General features: G+C 42.0%; 2 protein-coding genes and 3 long non-coding RNA genes across 10 annotated transcripts; 3 read left to right on the top strand and 2 right to left on the bottom strand.

The window, feature by feature from the left end:
* Positions 1-422: 422 nt before the first annotated feature.
* Positions 423-6,843, bottom strand: LOC9271752 (uncharacterized). Of its 3 annotated transcripts, XR_010740726.1 has the most exons (5): positions 6,533-6,843; positions 3,085-3,332; positions 2,784-2,959; positions 1,137-2,365; positions 423-965 (listed from the first exon to the last, which is right to left on the bottom strand). It is a non-coding gene; the product is annotated as an uncharacterized lncRNA (long non-coding RNA). The 3 variants fall into 3 exon arrangements; XR_001545556.3 differs by lacking the exons at positions 423-965; positions 1,137-2,365 and having other exon boundaries at positions 2,510-2,959; XR_003241905.2 differs by lacking the exons at positions 1,137-2,365; positions 2,784-2,959; positions 3,085-3,332.
* LOC4336142 (beta-glucosidase 10-like) lies at positions 681-6,327 on the top strand. 2 transcript variants are annotated; one of them, NM_001419426.1, is made up of 13 exons: positions 681-941; positions 1,362-1,431; positions 1,506-1,564; positions 2,057-2,132; positions 2,378-2,455; positions 2,565-2,652; positions 3,016-3,340; positions 4,377-4,492; positions 4,562-4,779; positions 5,238-5,269; positions 5,362-5,464; positions 5,690-5,798; positions 5,887-6,326. In NM_001419426.1, the coding sequence occupies exons 1-13, from the start codon at positions 783-785 to the stop codon at positions 6,053-6,055; spliced, it is 1,602 nt and encodes a 533-aa protein (NP_001406355.1). In that variant the 5' UTR covers positions 681-782; the 3' UTR covers positions 6,056-6,326. The 2 variants fall into 2 exon arrangements, with proteins under 2 accessions (NP_001406355.1, XP_066165256.1); XM_066309159.1 differs by lacking the exon at positions 681-941 and having other exon boundaries at positions 1,356-1,431; positions 2,024-2,132; positions 5,887-6,327.
* Positions 6,844-9,626: 2,783 nt separating the features above from the next.
* Positions 9,627-11,095, top strand: LOC136356310 (uncharacterized). Its single transcript, XR_010741024.1, has 2 exons — positions 9,627-9,846; positions 10,903-11,095. It is a non-coding gene; the product is annotated as an uncharacterized lncRNA (long non-coding RNA).
* Positions 11,096-12,114: 1,019 nt separating this feature from the next.
* LOC112938692 (uncharacterized) lies at positions 12,115-19,265 on the bottom strand. 2 transcript variants are annotated; one of them, XR_003241906.2, is made up of 3 exons: positions 18,889-19,265; positions 14,668-14,779; positions 12,115-12,807 (listed from the first exon to the last, which is right to left on the bottom strand). It is a non-coding gene; the product is annotated as an uncharacterized lncRNA (long non-coding RNA). The 2 variants fall into 2 exon arrangements; XR_003241907.2 differs by having other exon boundaries at positions 18,894-19,265.
* On the top strand, positions 12,555-18,859 carry LOC9269478 (putative beta-glucosidase 9). 2 transcript variants are annotated; one of them, XR_001545458.3, is made up of 13 exons: positions 12,555-12,779; positions 14,700-14,769; positions 14,847-14,905; positions 15,131-15,206; positions 15,370-15,447; positions 15,582-15,669; positions 16,099-16,423; positions 17,220-17,335; positions 17,405-17,622; positions 17,778-17,805; positions 17,905-18,007; positions 18,253-18,361; positions 18,447-18,802. XR_001545458.3 is itself a non-coding variant. In NM_001424861.1 (13 exons), exons 1-13 carry the CDS (start codon positions 12,612-12,614, stop codon positions 18,625-18,627), a joined length of 1,623 nt encoding a protein of 540 aa, NP_001411790.1. In that variant the 5' UTR covers positions 12,572-12,611; the 3' UTR covers positions 18,628-18,859. The 2 variants fall into 2 exon arrangements, 1 of the variants encoding a protein (NP_001411790.1); NM_001424861.1 differs by having other exon boundaries at positions 12,572-12,779; positions 17,774-17,805; positions 18,447-18,859.
* Positions 19,266-20,513: the final 1,248 nt, after the last annotated feature.

The following is a 20,513-nucleotide window of genomic DNA, read 5'->3' as shown; positions in this document are numbered from 1 at the left end:
CCTAACTTGATGGTGTTCCATGCATCTTGACTTCTTGAGAAGCTAGCCATACGGCCTGAACCTGAAGAAGTTGCTAGCGGCAAGAGCAGAACCACGAATGTGCTTCGTGCACGTTATCAGTTATCACGAGCATCTAAAGTTGAATCGACCGCTGTATCGAGCCAAAGCAAAAGTTAAAATTTAAATTTTTGAACTTGATTTTAAGATATTTTAACATAATTTCTTTTTAGCGTTGGTTTTTAAGTCGTTACGAACAAATATATAAAAGTTTTACCTATAAATTATTTTTTATTTCCTAACAAGTCATATTAGTGAATATGGGCAACCGATGAGGCTCTAGGACTCTCTCCGTTTCAAAATAGGTCCATTTTTCACCCAAACTACTCATACCAATACAAACAAAAGAAACTAGAATACCCCTATTTTATCTAATCTTAATACAATTATTTCCTACTTTATTACTCCTAATGCAATTATTTCCTCCTTTCACAAACTCTGTTACAATAATTACTCAAAATGAATTTATTTTGAGATAAATGAGAGAAATCAAAAATAAACTTATTATGGGATGGAAACAGTGTACTCCCACTGACTACTGATGGGTGTGTTGATAGTGTTTTGTCAGGGTGGTCACCACTCTGAAAAACCATTATCCCCACCTTGTCCACAAGTCCAAACACATATCCTGATATGGTATTAAGCAAGTCCCTATGTACGAGAGGCTATATGTTGGGCACCGTTTGTGTTCATCAGCCCATCACTCTTTTCTGTCTATGTAGGTCATGGCGGTTGCAGGTGCAATGGTGATGTCAGGTGGCGTGCTCCTTCTCCTCTTGGCTTTCACCTGCGCCGCCTACAATGACGCCGGCGAGCTGCCGCCGATCAGCCGGAGAAGCTTCCCCAAGGGGTTCATCTTTGGGACGTCCTCGTCGTCATATCAGGTCAGGCATCCAACCTCATCCTTCCTACAAGAAATCGAGAAGAATTTCATAAAACTGCCACCGAAAGTAAATTCTGCAAGGACAACAGTCGGAACAGACTGTTCTTTTCGAAGGGGAAACAAAAGTACGAACAGAATGTACAAATGAAACACATGAAAAAGGAACAGGTTAAGATAAATTGTGCAACTAGAGTACCTCATTGATGTAGGTAACCAGAAAATGATGGCACTGAAAAATGCTGAAATTTCTCTAAAGAATAAGAATAATGCTCATATTTGCATGTAGAGAGAAATTCCATGATCCAATACTGTATTCAGTAGTCAATTTAACTGTTTCCTGATTCCTTCTCATCTCATCACGATGTGCTCTGTTTCAGATCTGAAACCTGACAAATTGACTGCTGTTTCACACATGATGCAGTTTGAGGGTGCCGCGGCGAAGGGTGGCAGAGGACCAAGCATCTGGGACACCTTCACACATCAGTATCCAGGCATGCTGACTATAAATGGCCAGAAATAAAAGGTCATTACATTATTTTGGATTGACAATTCTCTAATTTGGCAGACAAAATCACCGACAAGAGCAACGGGGATGGTGCTTGCAATAGCTACCATCTCTACAAGGTATTGGCAACTAGCATTGACTTTAGTACTCCCTCCATTCCTAAATGATCTTCATATTTCACCTAAGCAGCAAGACCAAGGAGCAGTTACTATCCCATCTATCCGTGCATGTCGCTTCATCAATTTTGCATGCCGCATGCACCAGCCAATCAGCTATAATGCATTAATTCCACGCATGCAGCAGCTCCCAACTTAACTCTCACAGAGCCAATGCATGCATGTAGTGCTGCTTAATACGAAGCACCATTATCGTCTACCCATGATTTCTGCTGCTTCCTAATGAAATACGAAGGTCAAATTGAAACTTTTTACTTTTGGTAATGCGAAGATCATTTAGGAATGGAGGGAGTAAGGGTTTTAATTAAATATACACTCCATGTTTGCCAGTCTTCCTCTGCCACAATCTCTTAAAACTTTAATTCTCTTCTTTAAAATGACTAATTTAGTACTCATCCTGAGGCCTGAGGGCCTGATCACCAAAAAAAATTGCAGGAAGATGTGCGCATTATGAAGGAGATGGGAATGGATGCATACAGGTTTTCCATCTCGTGGTCAAGAATTCTTCCAAGTACATGACTATATCTTTTAGAAATAAAATGATAATACATCCGTCCCAAAATATAAGGGATTTTGCCCATATAAATCCCAAATATTTTGGGATGGAGGTAGTAGATACAATGCACTGTCATAGATTTACTAACAGACAGCTTATTTAAAGACATTTTCTCTTTTGTTCTCAAGCACAATATTCTGCATTTCTTTTTCAATCTCCAAGGTGATCCCACCAGGGTTAAAATCTCCCTGTCATGGCAGATGGAAGTCTCAGCGGTGGAGTCAACAGAGAAGGCATCAACTACTACAACAATTTGATCAATGAACTATTATCAAAAGGTATGCATGTCTAGTCTTCACTATTTAGTTTCAAGTTCAGTCACTAGATGCAACTTGTGACAACCAGATTTCTTTATTCAAGATGCAAAATAATCTTATACATTTGCAGAGGTCCAACCATTTGCTACCCTATTCCATTTTGATACACCTCAGGCACTGGAAGATAAATATAAAGGATTTCTTAGCCCTAATATCATGTAAGTCAACAATTCTTCAGTACCTTTTGCTGACCATGTTAAATAAACACTAACTTCAAAATACTAGGGACCGTGCTACCTACTTCAGTTAAAAATATTGTCAACGTCATCATGCATATCAATTAGAATACCCGAAATTTCAATGCCAACAGCTTTTGGAGTTCTCTTTCCGATTTTTGTCGCGAATATTGTTTACTGCTATTTTTGGAAAGGGAGTCAGGACGGGTTTTGCTTTGGACAGGATTTAACCCCTGTTTCCACTGACACCAGCCTCAATAGTGCTCCCTTGTGATAGTCTTTTCAGCTACTGTTACTTGCAATGAAAAAAGTGCTAACGTTATTGACTGTAAAGAACTGTTGCAGAAATGACTATAAGGACTATGCTGAAATATGCTTCAAAGAGTTTGGTGACCGGGTGAAACATTGGATCACCTTCAATGAGCCTTGGAACTTCTGCTCTATGGGCTATGCATCTGGCACCATGGCACCAGGCCGGTGTTCATCCTGGGAGAAGGGAAAATGCAGAGTTGGAGATTCAGGAAGGGAGCCTTACACTGCATGCCATCACCAACTACTTGCTCATGCAGAAACTGTTCGGCTTTATAAAGAGAAATATCAGTTCACTGAAGAAGCTATCAGGCAGTCGCCGTTCATCCGTGATAATAATTTAAATCGAAGATCTGCAAAGTTAAGTTCCATAATCCAAAATTATTTATTGCTTGGCATTCAATTTCAGCTGGGGCCTGGTGGTGGTGGTAGAGTTTTTTCAGTACAGACATTAGCGGATCTTCCATTGTTATTTCTTATAATTATCTATAATATAGTAAAACTCGGAAAACGAACCCCATAGTCAATACGGATAAAAGAGGAATCCTAGAATTCTAACAAGAAAAGAAAAACATTTGGCCATTAATCACTATGTTAAGTACAGAGGTCAAAATAGGTAAGAGAGATATTTATCTGTTTATTATGCAAGACCCTCTAGCCTCAAGAAAAAAACAGAAATCCTATAGACTCTCACATGAAAACAGAAAATCATGTCTTAATCTCGATGCACCCTGATACAAAGGTCTGGATCTGTTGATTAGGTCAAAGATATCAGATATGTTATTTTATTATGTATATACTAAAATACAATCAAAGGCCTTTAGAGTTGATATGGAAAAAAAAAAAGAAAACAATATTAAAAAGCAAAAGCATTCACCGCTTATCTCGGCAAAACATCATCAATTAAGTTAATTTCACATCACCAGTTAAGTTATTTTCAAATACAAACACATATCAATATCCAACAAAACAGTTGTACGAGGAAGTTGGATCCAACAAACATGTAAAATTTGCAGGTAAGCATTAAAGTTTATGATAGCTAGCTGCAAAATTTGTGCTGGTAACTTGGATGAAAGGCTAGCTAGTTACTTTGTTAACTGCAGGACTATTTTATATCCTACATATCATGAAACAGATTCCTATCATATACACAGAAATGTGCATAGAGTTATATTCAAAACTTCTGCAATTTTCTACACAACAATATGTTCTAGGCCTTATAATTTAAACATGGATGTAACAGATATGCATTAGTAGTCGGTATCGTTTTAAGGAACAACGAAAACCCTAACCATGCATGCATATTGAGTGCTTATTTTGTTTACAAATCAATGGACTTGGTTTCAGCTTCAGCACTCACACCACACAATGAATAACAAGATGCATATCAAATGCAGGCTTTACAAAAGGGGAGGATTGGAATAATTTTGAACTCAGAGTGGTTTGTTCCTTTCTCCCAATCCAAATCCAGCAATGATGCTGCAAGACGTGTTCTAGACTTCATGCTTGGATGGTATTCTTTGTCTCACACATAATTTCATCATTATGAGAGTGAATATTCTAACTATGAAATCCCTTCTAGGTTTATGGATCCTCTCATTAGAGGAGACTACCCACTAAGCATGAGAGAATTGGTTGGAAATCGCTTGCCAGAGTTCAGCAAAGAGCAATCTGAAATGGTCAAGGGTGCATTCGATTTTATTGGACTCAACTACTACGCTTCAAGCTATGCTGATAATGATCCTCCATCATATGGCCATAACAACAGCTATAATACTGATTCCCATGCTAAGATTACTGGTGAGCAACATTATCATGGACTGGTCTACTTGTTTTGTGCATATGAACCATGAAATACAAACATATGGCAACTGCTCGACACAACATATTAAAAAAACAAATAGAATTTGGTCAGCTCACATCATAGCCTTTGAGGCATTGTCAATTGCACACTTTATTTTCCCTCGAAAAACATGCCGACTTTATTTGAAAATGGCATGTTACATGAGCATCCCAGCTTTCCTTTCATGCATGAAATGAATGTGGAGTGCTTCAATACAGTATAATGGCTATGATTAGTCTGGTAATGATATCTGTTTAATGTGTGTGAAGACAAAATAAAAAAAAACACTATACATTTTCAAACATGGGGGTGGCACCCCGGGGTGCTCAACATTATCTCATCATGAATATTTGATAATTGGTTTGGATGTGTAGCTTGTTTTTGCCACTGTGCTAACATTTCGCAACTATGCTAGGTAGTCGAAACGGGATTCCCATAGGGCCTCAGGTGACCTACTACTTTGTTATCCACAGAACAAATTACTAGTAAATCAATTGATCAGGTGACATGATTGAACTCTATAAACAACATGTGTTTAGGCTGCTTCGTTTTGGTTTTACATCTACCCTGAAGGGTTGCGTGAATTGTTGCTTCATATTAAGGAAAACTATGGCAATCCTACCATCTACATCACTGAAAATGGTAAGTTCCAACTAACATATGGATCATACAATTTCTCACTTTCTCAGCATGTGTGCAAACCAATACTACTATAACACCTTCTGATTTGATTTTTTTTTCAATCTAGACAATAGTGCACATAGGAGTTAGGACTTAATATTCTTCTCCTAGCTATGTAAAAAAAAGGGTATTATCCTCTTTTAGAAGTGATTTAACATTACTGATTCTTTCTGCATACATCTCAAGGTGTTGATGAAATCAATAATAAGACCATGCGACTCAAGGAGGCCCTGAAGGATGATATCAGGATTGAATACTATCACAAGCACCTTCTCGCCCTGCTAAGTGCTATGAGGTCAGAACATCAATTCAGACACTCAGCTATCAGTAAACAACTTAAGATGCTACTCGGTAACAGTGCGTTATTCCATATGCCTTCACAGGGATGGAGCAAATGTGAAGGGGTACTTCGCATGGTCTCTGCTTGACAACTTTGAGTGGTCAGAGGGCTACACAGTTCGGTTTGGGATAAACTTTGTGGATTACGATAACGGAATGAAGAGATACCCCAAGAACTCAGCCCGTTGGTTCAAGAAGTTCCTCCGGAAATGAAACAGAGATGGAAACAAAAGGTTGAAAATAGTTGCGCACACTCCCTTTTTCTCATTGAACATCAAAATAGTATATAAGCTTTATGAGTTAAGTGCCATAAATGAAATTAGTTCGTAAATAAATCTCACTCTCCTCTTCTTGCATGTTTGCATCTACTATCTCTTAACTATATGTACATAGCTAAGCAAAGGATAAATACCGTATGGGCATGTATGTTTGTATCCAAGAGGGATGCTCTAATGAAAGATGGACATGAGAAGTAGTTCTTCGCACTTAAGGATTATTACACAACGTATATGAAAAAAAAAATGTACTCCTTGTGGTAAAAGGAGAAATGTGCGTTCCATAATGCCTACAACGCACTCGGAATTGGCTTTTTATACGGCATTAATCAAGCAGTGGTATACTGGTAGTTCAGATCTATCTGCAAGTTTGAGCGATCAGAAAGAAATCGGCACATGCAGACGGGGTACTTACCGGATGCTCACCCTGGGGGGATCGGGAGGCTGCCGCTATGGCTGATGAGGCGAGCCGGTAGCAAGGTCGTCGCTGCTACCTAGCTTGCAGTGTTGCCGCCTTCTCCGGTGGGGGGAAGGGCAAGAGCGCGGAGGGCGGCTGGAGTGCGGGGGGCGGAGTGTGCGGTGGTAGCCATCCATGGATTCGGAGCGTGGGGGCGGAGGCGGAGAGGAGGGTGCCGGCCGACGGGGCGCTAGCAATGGCGCCGCCGCGGGAGCAGAGATCGGCGAGCCGGCGACCACCAGATCACGGCTATGAAGCCATCCAGAATCGAACACGTATCGCCGTATAGGTGGTTTTTGATGTTTTTTTTTTGTTGGGGGGGGGGGGTGTTAAAAGAAAATAATGCTACAAATAAGGTGATTAAAAATAATATGAATCAGTTTACTCAAGTTTGAAAATTTTCAATAAAATTTGTTAAAATATGTACTCTGTATAAAAATTTATATAATCTCAATCCTTATTTAGGACAAAAGTTCTAACTCAACAAAGTATGAAGTTTCTGTGATCACACGATGAATGTGTTGTCTTTTATGTGTGCTCACTTGGCTGTTGTTTTTTTTTTTTTTTGCTTGAATGGAATGAAGACGACCATGATAATTTTTTTTCTTGATGATGATAGGCCTGATGTTATTTGTGCACATCAAAACGGATGTGTTCATGTGAAAATGGGTTCTAGTCTGCCTAGGCACACTTAGCACCCTGTGAGTACCCCATAGCAACAACCAGAGACATGCCGTTGCAGGGGAACATACGTTTCCAAATAATCATTAGGGTAAGACCCTATTAAAGTGAAGGCATGCTGATTTATCTTAGACTTGGTAGGTCAGTTAGAATGTTCTCTGATGTCATAGAGATTAGAATTTAGAGATGATAAGCAATTAGGAGATTCGAGAGTGAATAGATGTGGAATACATGAAGAAAGGAGTAAGATGTAGAAGAAATAGGTAAGGGAAGTAAATTAAATTTGAGAAGTTGTTTCAATTAGCCTTTGACCCCCAACATCTATAAAAGAGGTGGTTTTGCATCTGTTTGCCATTTTCTATGTCCTATTAGACTCACAGATCAACTAGAGCATAAGAAATCCCAGCCTCAAGCAAGAAAACACGAGAAATATCTAAAATTGGACTTGGGTTCGCGACCGAAGGTCTGACAGGCCAAACACTAGCGGTCCAACCGCTCAAAAATTAGTGGTCATATCAGCCTCAATGTGAAGGCTCTAATCTTTTCTAAACTTCACCTAAATTTGATATAGTGTTAAATTTGGCTATCAATGGTTGCAATAAACTCTATATCATGGCTAATTAGCTGGCAAGTCTGTATTGAACAATACCACAATAAACTACTATTTTCTACTTAAATATATGGTGTTGTTGACTTTTGGTCATGGTGTTCGATCATTCATCTCATTCAAATTAAATTTTAATATAAATATTTAATAATATAGTTCATGCTTAAATTACTTACTATGATAAACAAGTTAAAAACAAATGATATTTACATGTATTTTTTACATTAGCTACCTCTACACGCAGAAACAAAAGGGTTACACTAGCATGTACACTTGGACAATCCCGGCTTTGAGAAAGCTACCATTAGAAACAAAGAGAGATCAGATAAGGCCTTTGTTTAGTTGGCAAAAAATTTTGGATTTGGTTATCACATCGGATATATGGGCACACATTTGAAGTATTAAACGTAGTCTAATAACAACAAATTATAGATTCCGCTTGAAAACTGCGAGACGAATTTATTAAGCCTAATTAATCTGTCACTAGCAAATGTTTACTGTAGCACCACATTATCAAATCATGGCACAATTAGGCTTAAAAGATCTGTCTCGCAATTCACACGTAAACCGTGTAATTGATTATTTTTTTTCTATATTTAATACTCCATACATCTCTACTACTTAAAAAATCCGTAGTGGTGGTCTTGATTCCTGACACAGCAGACGCATCTGACAGACACGCGCAATCTCAACCATCCGATTGCCATATCGAACGGCGTCGATCTCCTCCCCATCACGCGATCGCTCCTCTCCTCCTTCCCCCAAGCCGCGTCGTTCGCCCTCCTCTCTGCGCCGCCTCCTCGCCCCGCCCCCGCGTCGCCTCCTCCACGCCCGCCGGCCTCCTCACCAGACGCGCGATCGCCGCCGCCCTCTCCAATCTCCTCCGCGCCTCCACCTCGCATCGGATTGATCCTCCACCTTCGCCCTCCTCCCGGCGTCGCCTCCTCACCTCACCACCGCATCGCCTCCTCGGCAGCCACGGCCGCCGGCCGCCTCTCCAGACGCTCCCTCGCCGCCGCCCTCGCAAATCTCCTCCGCGCGCTCTCATCCCTCCCTTAACCATCACCGGCCGCTCTCATCTCTCACCAGGTCGTCCACCAGTCCGCGACGATCTCTCCCGCCGGCGTCACTAGCGACGCCTTCCTCGCCGATCTCCTCCGCGCCCTCGCCGCCCCCGATCTCCGCCTGATCGCCCGCCTCCACGCCTCCCCCAATCCGCGCCGTCATATCACCGTTGCCCGGAGTCTCATCTAGCCGTCCTCAATGGGCAAGCACGATGGATCAGCGTTTGGTTCTTTTTATGGGGTGTCATCCTGCATGTGCAGAAAAGTAAAGGTGAAACACATCAATCCTAACTGCATTTTCAGTGTTTAGCTCTCCTTCGTGGATTTAGTGTTCTGATAGATGGAAGTGTTGTTTCAGTTTTTAGCTCTGTATTTCGTGGGTTTAGGGTTCTAATGAGTGGAATTCCTCCCGTTGCCACAGAGCAAGCGGGCCTAGATGATGGAGAAGGAGAACCGGTTTGGACAGGATCAATCCAATTACAAATGGGCATGCAACTACTACTGTGACATCACAGGGAAGTGTATGCATCTGTTTAGGTTTTCTGATTACAATTTTGATTTTACAAATGTTTCAGTACTTTGACTCAATGTCCTGCAACCAATCTTGTATTCAATCCAATTTAATAATTTACCCAATTGAGTCTAGGATAGTTTAACAAATCAATCGGGAGTTCAACTATGAATTGTTTCGCTGTTTCAGGTCTTCAGACTTAACTGAAGTTTCAATGTCGCCGCCAGATCACCATTGTTTTCGGTGTTTCGGATCTGACTAATAATTTCTTTTGCTGATCAGACATGGATTGATGGCCTCCACATAAAAATGCATACAAGTCTAGGCTTTATGTGGAGGGCTCCATGGATACTAATAACTCCAATGCTAACATATCTTCTGAAGAATGAGGATGATGATTTTTTGAAAGGTAAGGTATATTTCTGTCTCCTTGGCTTTCCGAGATATGCTGTATGGCACAATGAAAAACATCTGATTCTTTCCGTCAATATTTAATTGACAAATATATGAATTTCCCCTATTTGTTGGACTAATATGTGTGGTACAATATTTACAACTGTTAGATAAATTCCCAGGTAACATATGAGTGTAGCTTTCATAAAGCTCACTTCAGATTGTTTATTTTCAAGATAGCTGAACGTCTGAACCTTCAACTAGACTCAAGTATGAGTCTGTAGTAGGTTTCAAATGTGAAGGTTTTACTAGACTAGGAAGATCTAATTCCTATTTTCCAGTATTCTGCTTTGATTGCTATCTGTCTTCCAATGCAACAGAAAAGTGCCTCAAGCCACAATGTGTTTTGTATATATATAGCTACAACTTTGATTTGAGACATCGGAGAGTCATCATAGTTTGCTCATTTACCACACTTTATAAATGTAAAATGTAAAAGAGTAAAGTGCACATGCGGTTCTTAAACTTGTAGGGGTGTTTTATCTAAGTCCCTAAACTCTAAAAATGCAGATCCAAATCCCAGAATTTGTCAAAGTGTCGCCTAGGTCTCATTTTGTCATAGCCCCTCTAAGATCCTATGTGGTGTTGACGTGGTATGCCACAAGCACAGACGTGACATGGCATCATCTTAACTGACAAATGGGACCGACTTAAAATTCATTTTCCTTTTTTCTTCTTTTCTTCTCATTTTTCTCTCTCTTTTTTCTTTTTTTCTCCTTTCTCTGTGACCCGAGCACCCTGTGCAGCGGTGGCCTACAATTGTAGATAGAGAAAGGAGTATAAAGGGAAAAAAAGAGAAGAATGAGAATGAGAAGAAGGAAAAGAAAAAGAAAAAGGAAAAGGAAAATTTTTAAGTGAGTCCCATTTATCATTTAATATTATGTCACGTCACGTCCGCGTGGCATATGCCACATCAGCACTATCTTCAAGTAAGAAATGGACAATATTCTTTTTTTTTGTCTAAATACAAATAATAACTAGAGTGACAATATACATTTTGGTTGTTTTGCAGCCTTGTCCAGATAATCAGGACCACATGAAGCGAAATGGATGGTTTAAGTCGAGCTAACTTTAGATATTTATTATTTTGTGTATTTGATAGGAGTAACACATGTACTTTATAGCAAAGCTTGTTCCTATATGATGTTGTGGATACATGTTGATTGATATTTTTCTAATAGCTCTTTATCGTTTTTTTTAGCTTAGCTATATGTTTTATGTACCATTGTCAAAGCATCTTTGTATCACTGTTATTTGGTTGTTTCATTTACAATATTAATTGTCACCGTAGCGTTAGCACGGACACACTACTAGTATATCCAAACATTCGATTTAATGGGTGAAAATTGTATAACATGCCGGAGTTCCGTGCATCTTGTGAGGATTCAGAACTTCAAGCTAGCTCAAGTTCAAAATACAAACAGAGAGAGAATTTCACGCTAGCTTTGCGGCTGTACCAGAACCTGAACAAGTTGCCTGTGGATAAACTCGGCCTTTTTTTTTCTCTCTGCATGCAAGAGCAATATTGCAGTGGGCATGTACAGGTAGTGCCGTTACTCTCTCCGTCCTAAAAAGACAATCTAAAAATTGGATGAGACGTTTTCTAGTACAATAATATACAGATTCGTTGCACTAGAAAATATCCCATCCAATACTAGATTGATTTTTTATGGGAGGGAGGGACTTAGGAATATGTAGGAGTATGTGAAAGGGATTGCTAACTACTCCCTCCGTCAAAAAAAAAAAGGCAAACCCTAGTTTCCGTATCCAACGTTTGACCGTTCGTCTTATTTAAAAAAATTATAAAAAAAATTAAAAAGATAAGTCACGCATAAAGCATAAAATATTAATCATGTTTTATTATCTAATAACAATGAAAATACTAATTATAAAAAAATTTCATATAATACGGACAGTCAAACGTTGGCACGTTGGCACAGTAATCTAGGGTTTGCCTTTATTTAGAACTGAGGGAGTACACGCAACCTGCCAGATAACGCAGCAAAAATGATATTTTTCGTGCCCGTTTAACACGAGCATCTACTAACAGAAGTACAAGATCATCCATCGCTATCATCAATTCTGCATACTACCTACTCCCTCGGTTCAAAAAAAACCAAAGCGTTTGCCATGAATCTAGAAAAAACTATATCCAGAATTATAGCCTATATGGAAGGTGTATACCCTTAAGCAAAAATTAAATTAACCAATTTTCTAAAAAAAATCAGAGGGAATTGTGACATTCAATATACCATTGAATATAATAGCAGTCACATTATGATAGAATCCTCACACATCTAGTCTCACCACTCTGCAGTGACATAATTGCTCCCGTCCACGCAAGTCCAAAAATGATGGGTTTCTACTTTCTACTCCTTCCGTCCCATAATATAAGGGATTTTGAGTTTTTCTTGCACTGTTTGACCACTCGTCTTATTTAAAAAATTTATGCAAATATAAAAAAACGAAAATTTATGCTTAAAGTACTTTGGATAATAAAGCAAGTCAAAAAAAATAAATAATAATTCCAAAGTTTGTTGAATAAGACGAGTGATAAAGAGTGCAAATAAAAACTCAAAATCATTTATTTTATGGGACGGAGGGAGCAGTAGATAACGCAAGTTCCTAACTTCTTATACATGGTGACGCTATATGCTGTCGCTTGTGCTCAGCAATCCATCACTCTTTCTTTTGCAGAATTGCAGGTCAAGCTTCGTTCAGATGGCGGTTGCCGGGGCAGTGGCGATGTCCGGCGGTATTCTCCTCCTCCTCCTCCTCCTCCTCCTCCTCCTAGCTGCCGCCTGCGTCGAAGCCGGCGAGCTGCCGCCGATTAGCCGGAGAAGCTTCCCCAAGGGGTTCATCTTCGGGACGTCCTCCGCGTCCTATCAGGTTAGGCTTCCCTTCCGCATCATTCTTCCTACAAGAGATCAAGAACAATTTGATAAGACTGCCGCCTTAACTGAATTCTTGCAAGAACATCGGTTGGAACAGACTGTTCTTTTCAAAAGGAAGAAAGAAAAAAAGCTGGAACAGACTATACACAAGTAACACATGAAAAAAAAGGAGCAGCTTAAGATGAACTGTGCAAATAATGCTCAAATTACTCCGAAAATGGTTCTCGAATTTGCATGTGGCTAGAAATTCAAGGCGAAATCTAAACATCTAGAAAAACCTCCGCGTCGCTCTCGCACGGGCGGCTCGGGGGCGAAAACCCTAGCTGCCCGCGCCGCCACTCCGCCTCCTCCACCTCGCCGCCCCCGGAGCTCGCCGGCGGGAAAGCTGCCAGCGAGCAGGGAAGGCGGCGGCGAGGCACATCAACTCGACGGCCTCCACCTCGGCGCGACGAGGACAGGGGAACGACGAAGCTCTCCGCCGCGGTCAGAGGCGGAGACGGTGGGGCTGCTTGGAGAGGCGGTGGATCCGGCTTCTTTGAGGCCGGATTTGGCCCTCCGACGCCTGGATCTGGCCGGAGCAGCTGCTCCGGCGTGGCGGCGCGAGGCAGCTGGCCGGCCTGGGCATGTTGGCGGCGTGAGGTGGCTCGGCGGCGTGCGGCCTGCCTGGGCGTGAATACGGCGCGAGCTGCGGCGGCGGCTCGGCAGCGGCTCGGCAGTTGGGAACGGCGGCGGCGTAGCCTGCCCGGGCGCGGAGACGGTGCGAGCGGCGGCGGCTCGGCGGCTAGGAACGGCGGCGGCGTGGCCGGCCCGGAGCTACGGGCTGGGAGCGGGCGGCAGCATGGCGCTGGTGCGGCTGCCCGGGCGCAGCGGCGGCGTGCCGCGGCTCGGCTGTGCGGCCGCGAGCAGCCCCATGGCGCGGCCAGTCCTCGGCTGCCGGGGTGCCGCCGCGATGCCCTGCGGCCGGGTGGGTGGCGTGGCGTGGCCAGGTGGGGCGCGGCGGCCGGGCAACAGGGGCGCCGGAGCCGGAGGGGTAGTAGCTTCACCGGCGTCGGCGTAGGCCTAGAAGGCAGTGCAAAGGGAGCTGGCAGTGGTGGATCGTCTTCCTCGTTACCGGTCGGCACCCTCGCCCTTTCTGGAGCTCCTCCCCTTCTTTGCGGGGAGTTTCTGGGTTGGATTGAGGCGGCAGCTTGTCAGCGGGGGAAGCTTAGGTTGCCGAAACTATGGCACCCAGTCCCGGGTTCTCCTTCTGCCAGATCTAGCAAGGAGGCTGGCGGGTGGTGGAACAGAGGGGTCCTGGGCCAGCTCTCAGGGATGGTGGTTCGTTGGCGGAAGCCATGTGCCACCGATGTTTAGATGGTGGATTCGGATTGGGCAACGGACCACAGCGGTAGGGGGTTTCCGAGCGAAAGCTTAGCCCAATTCTTTGGGCCAACAGTGACTACGTCTTCGGGCGTGGTAACCCTCCTGAGGGCATTGTTGAGGTATCCCTCCTAAGGAGCTCTGGGTGAAAACATTGTCCAGTTCTTTGGACGGATGATGACGGCGTCTTTCGGCGTCGTGACCCTCGTGAGGGCTTCGTTTTAGAGTCTTCGTGTCGTCGTGGTGTTGTTGGTCCAGTGGCGATCGGTCTCACATAGCGATGGCCGGTTCGGTGCTTGGCTTCCCTCACTGTAGCGTGTGTTTGGGCGGTTGGCACATGGTTCAGGGCGTGTACTCTGGTGCACATCCTTCCTCAACAGCCAGCCGTCGATGTAAAACTTTTCTTGTAACCTTTTCTTCTTATCTTAATTATATTGAATGACCTCCTTCGGTCATTCCAGCAAAAAAAAATCTAAACATCCAATAAGCATTCAGTGGTCAATTAACTGTTTCGGGTCTGAAACCTGAAGAATCGGCCGTTGCTTCACACATGCAGTGCGAGGGTGGAGCAGCAGAGGGGGGCAGAGGACCAAGCATCTGGGACACCTTCACATATCAGCATCCAGGCATGTTTAACTGTAAATGACAAGAATGAAAAAGCAATAAGGCATTATTTTGAATTGACCATTATCTAATATGGCAGATAAAATCGCTGACAAAAGCAACGGGGATGTGGCTGACAACACCTACCATCTCTACAAGGTATTAGCAATTACCATTTTTAAGTAGCCGTCCTGGGCATTTTTTAACAGGCATTTTGTAAGGACTTTCAATAAATATGCACTCCATGTTTCTGTTAGTTTCTTTGTTTCTATCAGATAAAAGATATACCACATGTCAGTCTGCCTATGGCGCGATCGCTTCAGAGATCAATTCTAAGTTTCATTGGAAGGACTAGTTCAGTACTCACATCCTGAAAAATTGCAGGAAGATGTGCACATGATGAAGGAGATGGGAATGGATGCATACAGGTTTTCCATCTCATGGTCAAGAATTCTTCCAAGTGCGTGATACACCTAATATATACTATAATGCACTGTCACGCATAACAAATATATAGCTTATCTGAAGATGTTCTCATTTTTCTTCGAAGTACAATATTTTGCATATCTTTTTCAATCTCCAAGGTGATCCCACAAGGAATTAAAATCTCACTGTCATGGCAGATGGAAGTCTGAATGGTGGAGTCAACATAGAAGGCATCAACTACTACAACAATTTGATCAATGAGCTATTATTGAAAGGCATTCATGTCTAATCTTCACTGTTTAGTTTCAAGTTCAGTGGCTAGATGCAACTTGTGGAAACCATTAGCTCCATCCCTTGGTATGCCAGATTTCCTTTTCCAAAATGCAAAATAATCTTAATACATTTGCAGGGGTCCAATCATTTGTTACCCTTTTCCATTATGACACACCTCAGGCACTGGAAGATAAATACAACGGATTTCTTAGCCCTAATATCATGTAAGTCAACAATTCTTCAGTACCATTTGCTACTTAATTATATTACAAGTTAAATCTGGAAAAGTTAAATTGGGGTCTGACCTGGTTAGTAAACACAACCCAGTAAGATAGGAGAGTGTCTACAGCTGAATAATGTTTTCCATAAATACTAGGGACCATGTTATATACTTCAGAAAAATATTGTCCACGTCATCATGCATATCAATTAAAATACCCAATATTTCAATGCCAAAAGCCTTTGGAGTTCCCTTCCCCATTTTCTTGTGAATATTGTTTACTGTGATTTGTTGAAGGACAAGATTTAACCCTTGTTGCATCGACACCATCCACATTAGTGTTCCCTTCATATAGTATTTTCAGCTAAAACATCCTAGTGTTATTTGCCATGAAAAAAGTGCTAAAGTTACTGACTGTGAAGAACTATTGCAGAAATGACTATAAGGACTATGCTGAAATCTGCTTCAAAGAGTTTGGTGACCGAGTGAAACATTGGATCACCTTCAATGAGCCTTGGATCTTCTGCTCTAAGGCCTATGCATCTGGCACCTATGCCCCGGGCCGGTGTTCACCCTGGGAGATGGGAAAATGCAGCGTTGGAGATTCAGGAAGGGAGCCTTACACTGCATGCCATCACCAACTACTTGCCCACGCAGAAACTGTTCGGTTGTACAGAGAGAAATATCAGTTCACTGAAGAAGTTGTCAGGCAGTCGCAGTTCATCCATGATAATGATTTACATCGAAGATCCGCAAAGTTAAGTTTCATAATCCAAAATTACTTATTGCTTGGCATTCACTTTCAGCCAGGTCCTGGTGGTAGAGTTTGCCAGTACAGACATTAACCTTTACTAGTAGTAGTTGATAAGGAAAAAAAGGAAAGAAATTCTAGAATTCACAAAAAAAACAATAAAAATTGGCACTTAATCCCAATGTGTTATGTGCCCTAGTTAGAGAGGTCAAAATAGGTCAGAGAAAATATTTATGTATTATACAAGACCTTCTCACATAAAAACAAAACATCATGCCTTAATCTCGGTCCTCCTAATACAAAGGTCTGGATCTGTTGGTTAGGTTAAAGATATACTCCTATTATTTTATTATTTTCATGCTAAATTCAATGAAAGACTTTAGAGTTGATAAGAAAAGCAATAAATTCATAAAAAGCAAAACATCTCCCATTAAGTTATCTTCAAATTCAAACACATATCAGTATCCAACATCACAAATGTTTCTGATAGCTAGCTCACAATTTCTGCGGGTAACTTGACTAGCTAATTACTTTATTAACTGCAGCGCTAATTTATATCCTGCATATTATGAAATGGAGACATGCATATTCTAGTCCAGTGATATATTCAAAGCTTCTGCAATTTACTGCTACATGATAATACGTTCAAGGCCTTATAATTTGAACATGATTGTTATACATTTGTTGTTAATATTATTTTTAGGGAACACAAAACCTTTGACCATGCATGCAGATTGAATGCTTAGTAGAATCAATTCTGTTTTTCAAATCAAAAGGAACAACAAAATGCTTGACAAATGCAGGCCTTACAAAAGGGGAAGATTGGAATAATTGTGAACTCACAGTGGTATGTTCCCTTCTCCCCATCCAAAACCAACAAGGATGCAGCAAGACGTGTTCTAGATTTCGTGCTTGGATGGTAAATTCTTTGTCACACATAATTTCTTCATTAGGAGACTGAAAATTCTAACTATGAAATCCTTTCTAGGCTTATGGATCCTCTCATTAGAGGGGACTACCCCCTAAACATGAGAGAATTGGTTGGAAATCGCTTGCCAAAGTTCACCAAAGAGCAATCTGAAATGGTCAAGGGTGCATTTGATTTCATTGGACTTAATTACTACTCTTCAAGCTATGCTGAGAATGTTCTTCCATCGTATGGTCTTAAGAACAGCTACAATACTGATTTCCACGCTAGGATTACCGGTGAGTCAACATATTCTGGGATCAGTCAACTTCTTTTGTGCGTTTGAACCATGAAATATAAACATATGGCAATTTTTTTGGAATTTTGGATACATGCATTTTGTAGCTTTTTTTTTTGCTACTAGGTGCTAACCTTGCCCAATTATGCTAGGTAGTCGAAACGGTACTCTCATTGGTCCTCAGGTGACCTACAGCTTTGTTACCCACAAAACAAATTATTAGTAAAAGTGCAAAACAATGATCAGGTGACATGATTGAACTCTATAAACAATATGTGTGTAGGCTGCTTCATCTTGGCTTCATATATACCCTCAAGGGCTCCGTGAATTGTTGCTTTATATCAAGGAAAACTACGGCAATCCTACCATCTTTATTACTGAAAATGGTAAGTTCCCACAAACATATAGGTCATACAATTTCTCCGCATTTGTTCAAACCAACACTACTATAACACCTTCTGATTCTTCTTTCTATTTTCCTATTTTCTCCCCAATCTAGCCAGTAAGTGCACATAGGACTTGAATATTTTTTCTTCTCCTATCTATGTGAGAGAGAGAGAGAGAGTTCTCCTCTAGCTTCTAACTAAAAGTGTATGAATCTTACTGATCCTTTGTACTCGTACATCTCAAGGTGTTGATGAAGTCAATAACAAGACCATGCCACTCAAGGAGGCCCTGAATGATAATACGAGGATAGAATATTATCACAAGCACCTTCTCGCCCTGCGAAATGCTATGAGGTCAGAACATCAATTCAGACACTCAGCTATCAGTAGACAACTTAAAGATGGTACTAACACTGCATTATTCCATATGCCTCCACAGGGATGGAGCAAACGTGAAGGGGTACTTTGCATGGTCTCTGCTTGACAACTTTGAGTGGGCGGATGGCTACACACTCCGGTTTGGGCTAAACTTTGTGGATTACGATGATGGGATGAAGAGACACCCCAAGAATTCAGCCCATTGGTTCAAGAAGTTCCTCCGAGAAATGAAACAGGGATGAAAAGAGTCGCACGCATTGCCTTCTTTTTTTTCATTGAACATCGAAATTGAGTGTCACAGATGAAATGAGTTTGAGATGTGCTTCTTTGTTTAGGCTATACAAGAGTAAACTTCACAAAACTACACGTTTTGTTGTCCAAGTTACAATAAAACCACACAAATTATTAGAAGCAACAGATGACAAGTGATTCACATTTTCTCTAAGAAAAAGAAAAAGGGAATTACGCCAGAAATGCACACGGGGTACTGGATGGAGGCTCACCTCACCTGGAACGAGGAGAGGGGGGATTGAGTTGACTGTGTTGTGGCTGATGAAGGGGACGACGAGAGTAGGGACTAGCAAAGGCTTGGAATCTCGCGCTGCCTCGTCATTTCAATCGTCTCCCATTGGGCCATCGCTGCTGGAGCTGGTGCTGCCGCCTTCCTCCGATTGGGGGTTGTAACTTGTAAGGATGCAGAGCTGACCGATCAAGCGGATCCACGCTGCCCGCCCGAGCAGACCGAAGTTTGGTCGGGTGGAATGTAGTAGCCATCTGTGGCCGGAGCGTGGGGACGGAGAGGATGGCGAGAGGGCGGCGCTAGCCATGGCGCGCGGCGGCGACGGCGGCTGGATCGTGGAGGACTGGAGGGCGGAGGCTCGAGAGAGCTGGCCTTTTCCTCGTCTGGTGTAATGGGCTCAATCGGACGAATCTTCGATCCTGAAAACCGGCCCACCTCAAAAGCTTTTGTAAGCCCAACAAGGGGTGTGGAATAAGTTCACTTTGAGTCCCTTAACTATAGCTCAAATTTGATTCATACCCTTATCCGCAATACCGGATATGTTGACCACCCCTCAAAAAAAAACTTTTAAAAGTGGTGTAATTTGACTCCCTGAAACGGTTTTAGAGGACGATTTCGCTAACGTGGTGCGTTGACTTGGTCCAACCTACTAAGTCATCATGTGAAACCCACCCATAAAGTGACTTCTCTTCTTTTCCTCCCCCCTCTCCACCCACCCATCAAATCAGTGCCACCCCCTCATCCCCCTTCTGCTCCATGTCGGGCCACCGTCGGGGACGAGGAAGCGTGGACGAGGCCATCGTCGCGCCACCGGTGAGCCTATTGCCCTCCTCTCGGATCCACCGGTGCCCCAGGAAGTGGAGGCAACTGCGAGACGTTGGCCCGTTATATTATTATTATTATTATTACTTGATCAGATGATTGCATTTGGAATAGTAAAGAACATCTCATTATATTATTATTTTTTTACTTGATCAGATGATTGCATTTGGAATAGTAAAGAACATCTCGTTATATTATTATTTTTTTAGAGAAAAATATCTTTTACCCGGTCTCTACATCTAACTAGATATATATGTAGCCTTCATCCAACCAGATATATGAGCCTTTTAAAATTAGGAACTTAGCCTATCAAACATGAAACTTAGCCCTCAAATAGCTCAATCTGAAATTGACTTCTATGGAGATTTTAACTCGGGACCTTGGGATGCTACTCAAATCACTGCAACCGTTAGGCTACGTGCCTTTTCACAATAGTATATCGGATGACTAAACTGAATTGGCTGATGCGATGCGCCGAACTTTCTAACTAACCTGGCCTCTATATAGATATTTTACCTGGATCGAAGTGATTAATGAAATCTTCCAGATTCAAAAAACAACAGGAGTTTGATTTCTTGATGATATAATGGGAGTCAATCACAAGGCTCCGCATTCGTTGAAAAGAAAAATCAGAGAGAGAGAGAGAGAGATTTTCGTCGATAAATCAAGTGACTTGAACTAAGCTAGCCCAGGAGTAAGAAGACATCGGATAAACCATAACACGGCAGCATAATTCTGATATATTCCGAACCAAACATTGCCTAGGATAAACCGACCGAATATGTG

Source organism: Oryza sativa, chromosome 4 (assembly GCF_034140825.1).
Source record: "Oryza sativa Japonica Group chromosome 4, ASM3414082v1".
In the NCBI taxonomy this organism is placed as follows: Eukaryota; Viridiplantae; Streptophyta; class Magnoliopsida; order Poales; family Poaceae; genus Oryza; species Oryza sativa.
Note: the sequence above shows the minus strand (reverse complement) of the source record. Positions and strands in the feature narration are given on the sequence as shown.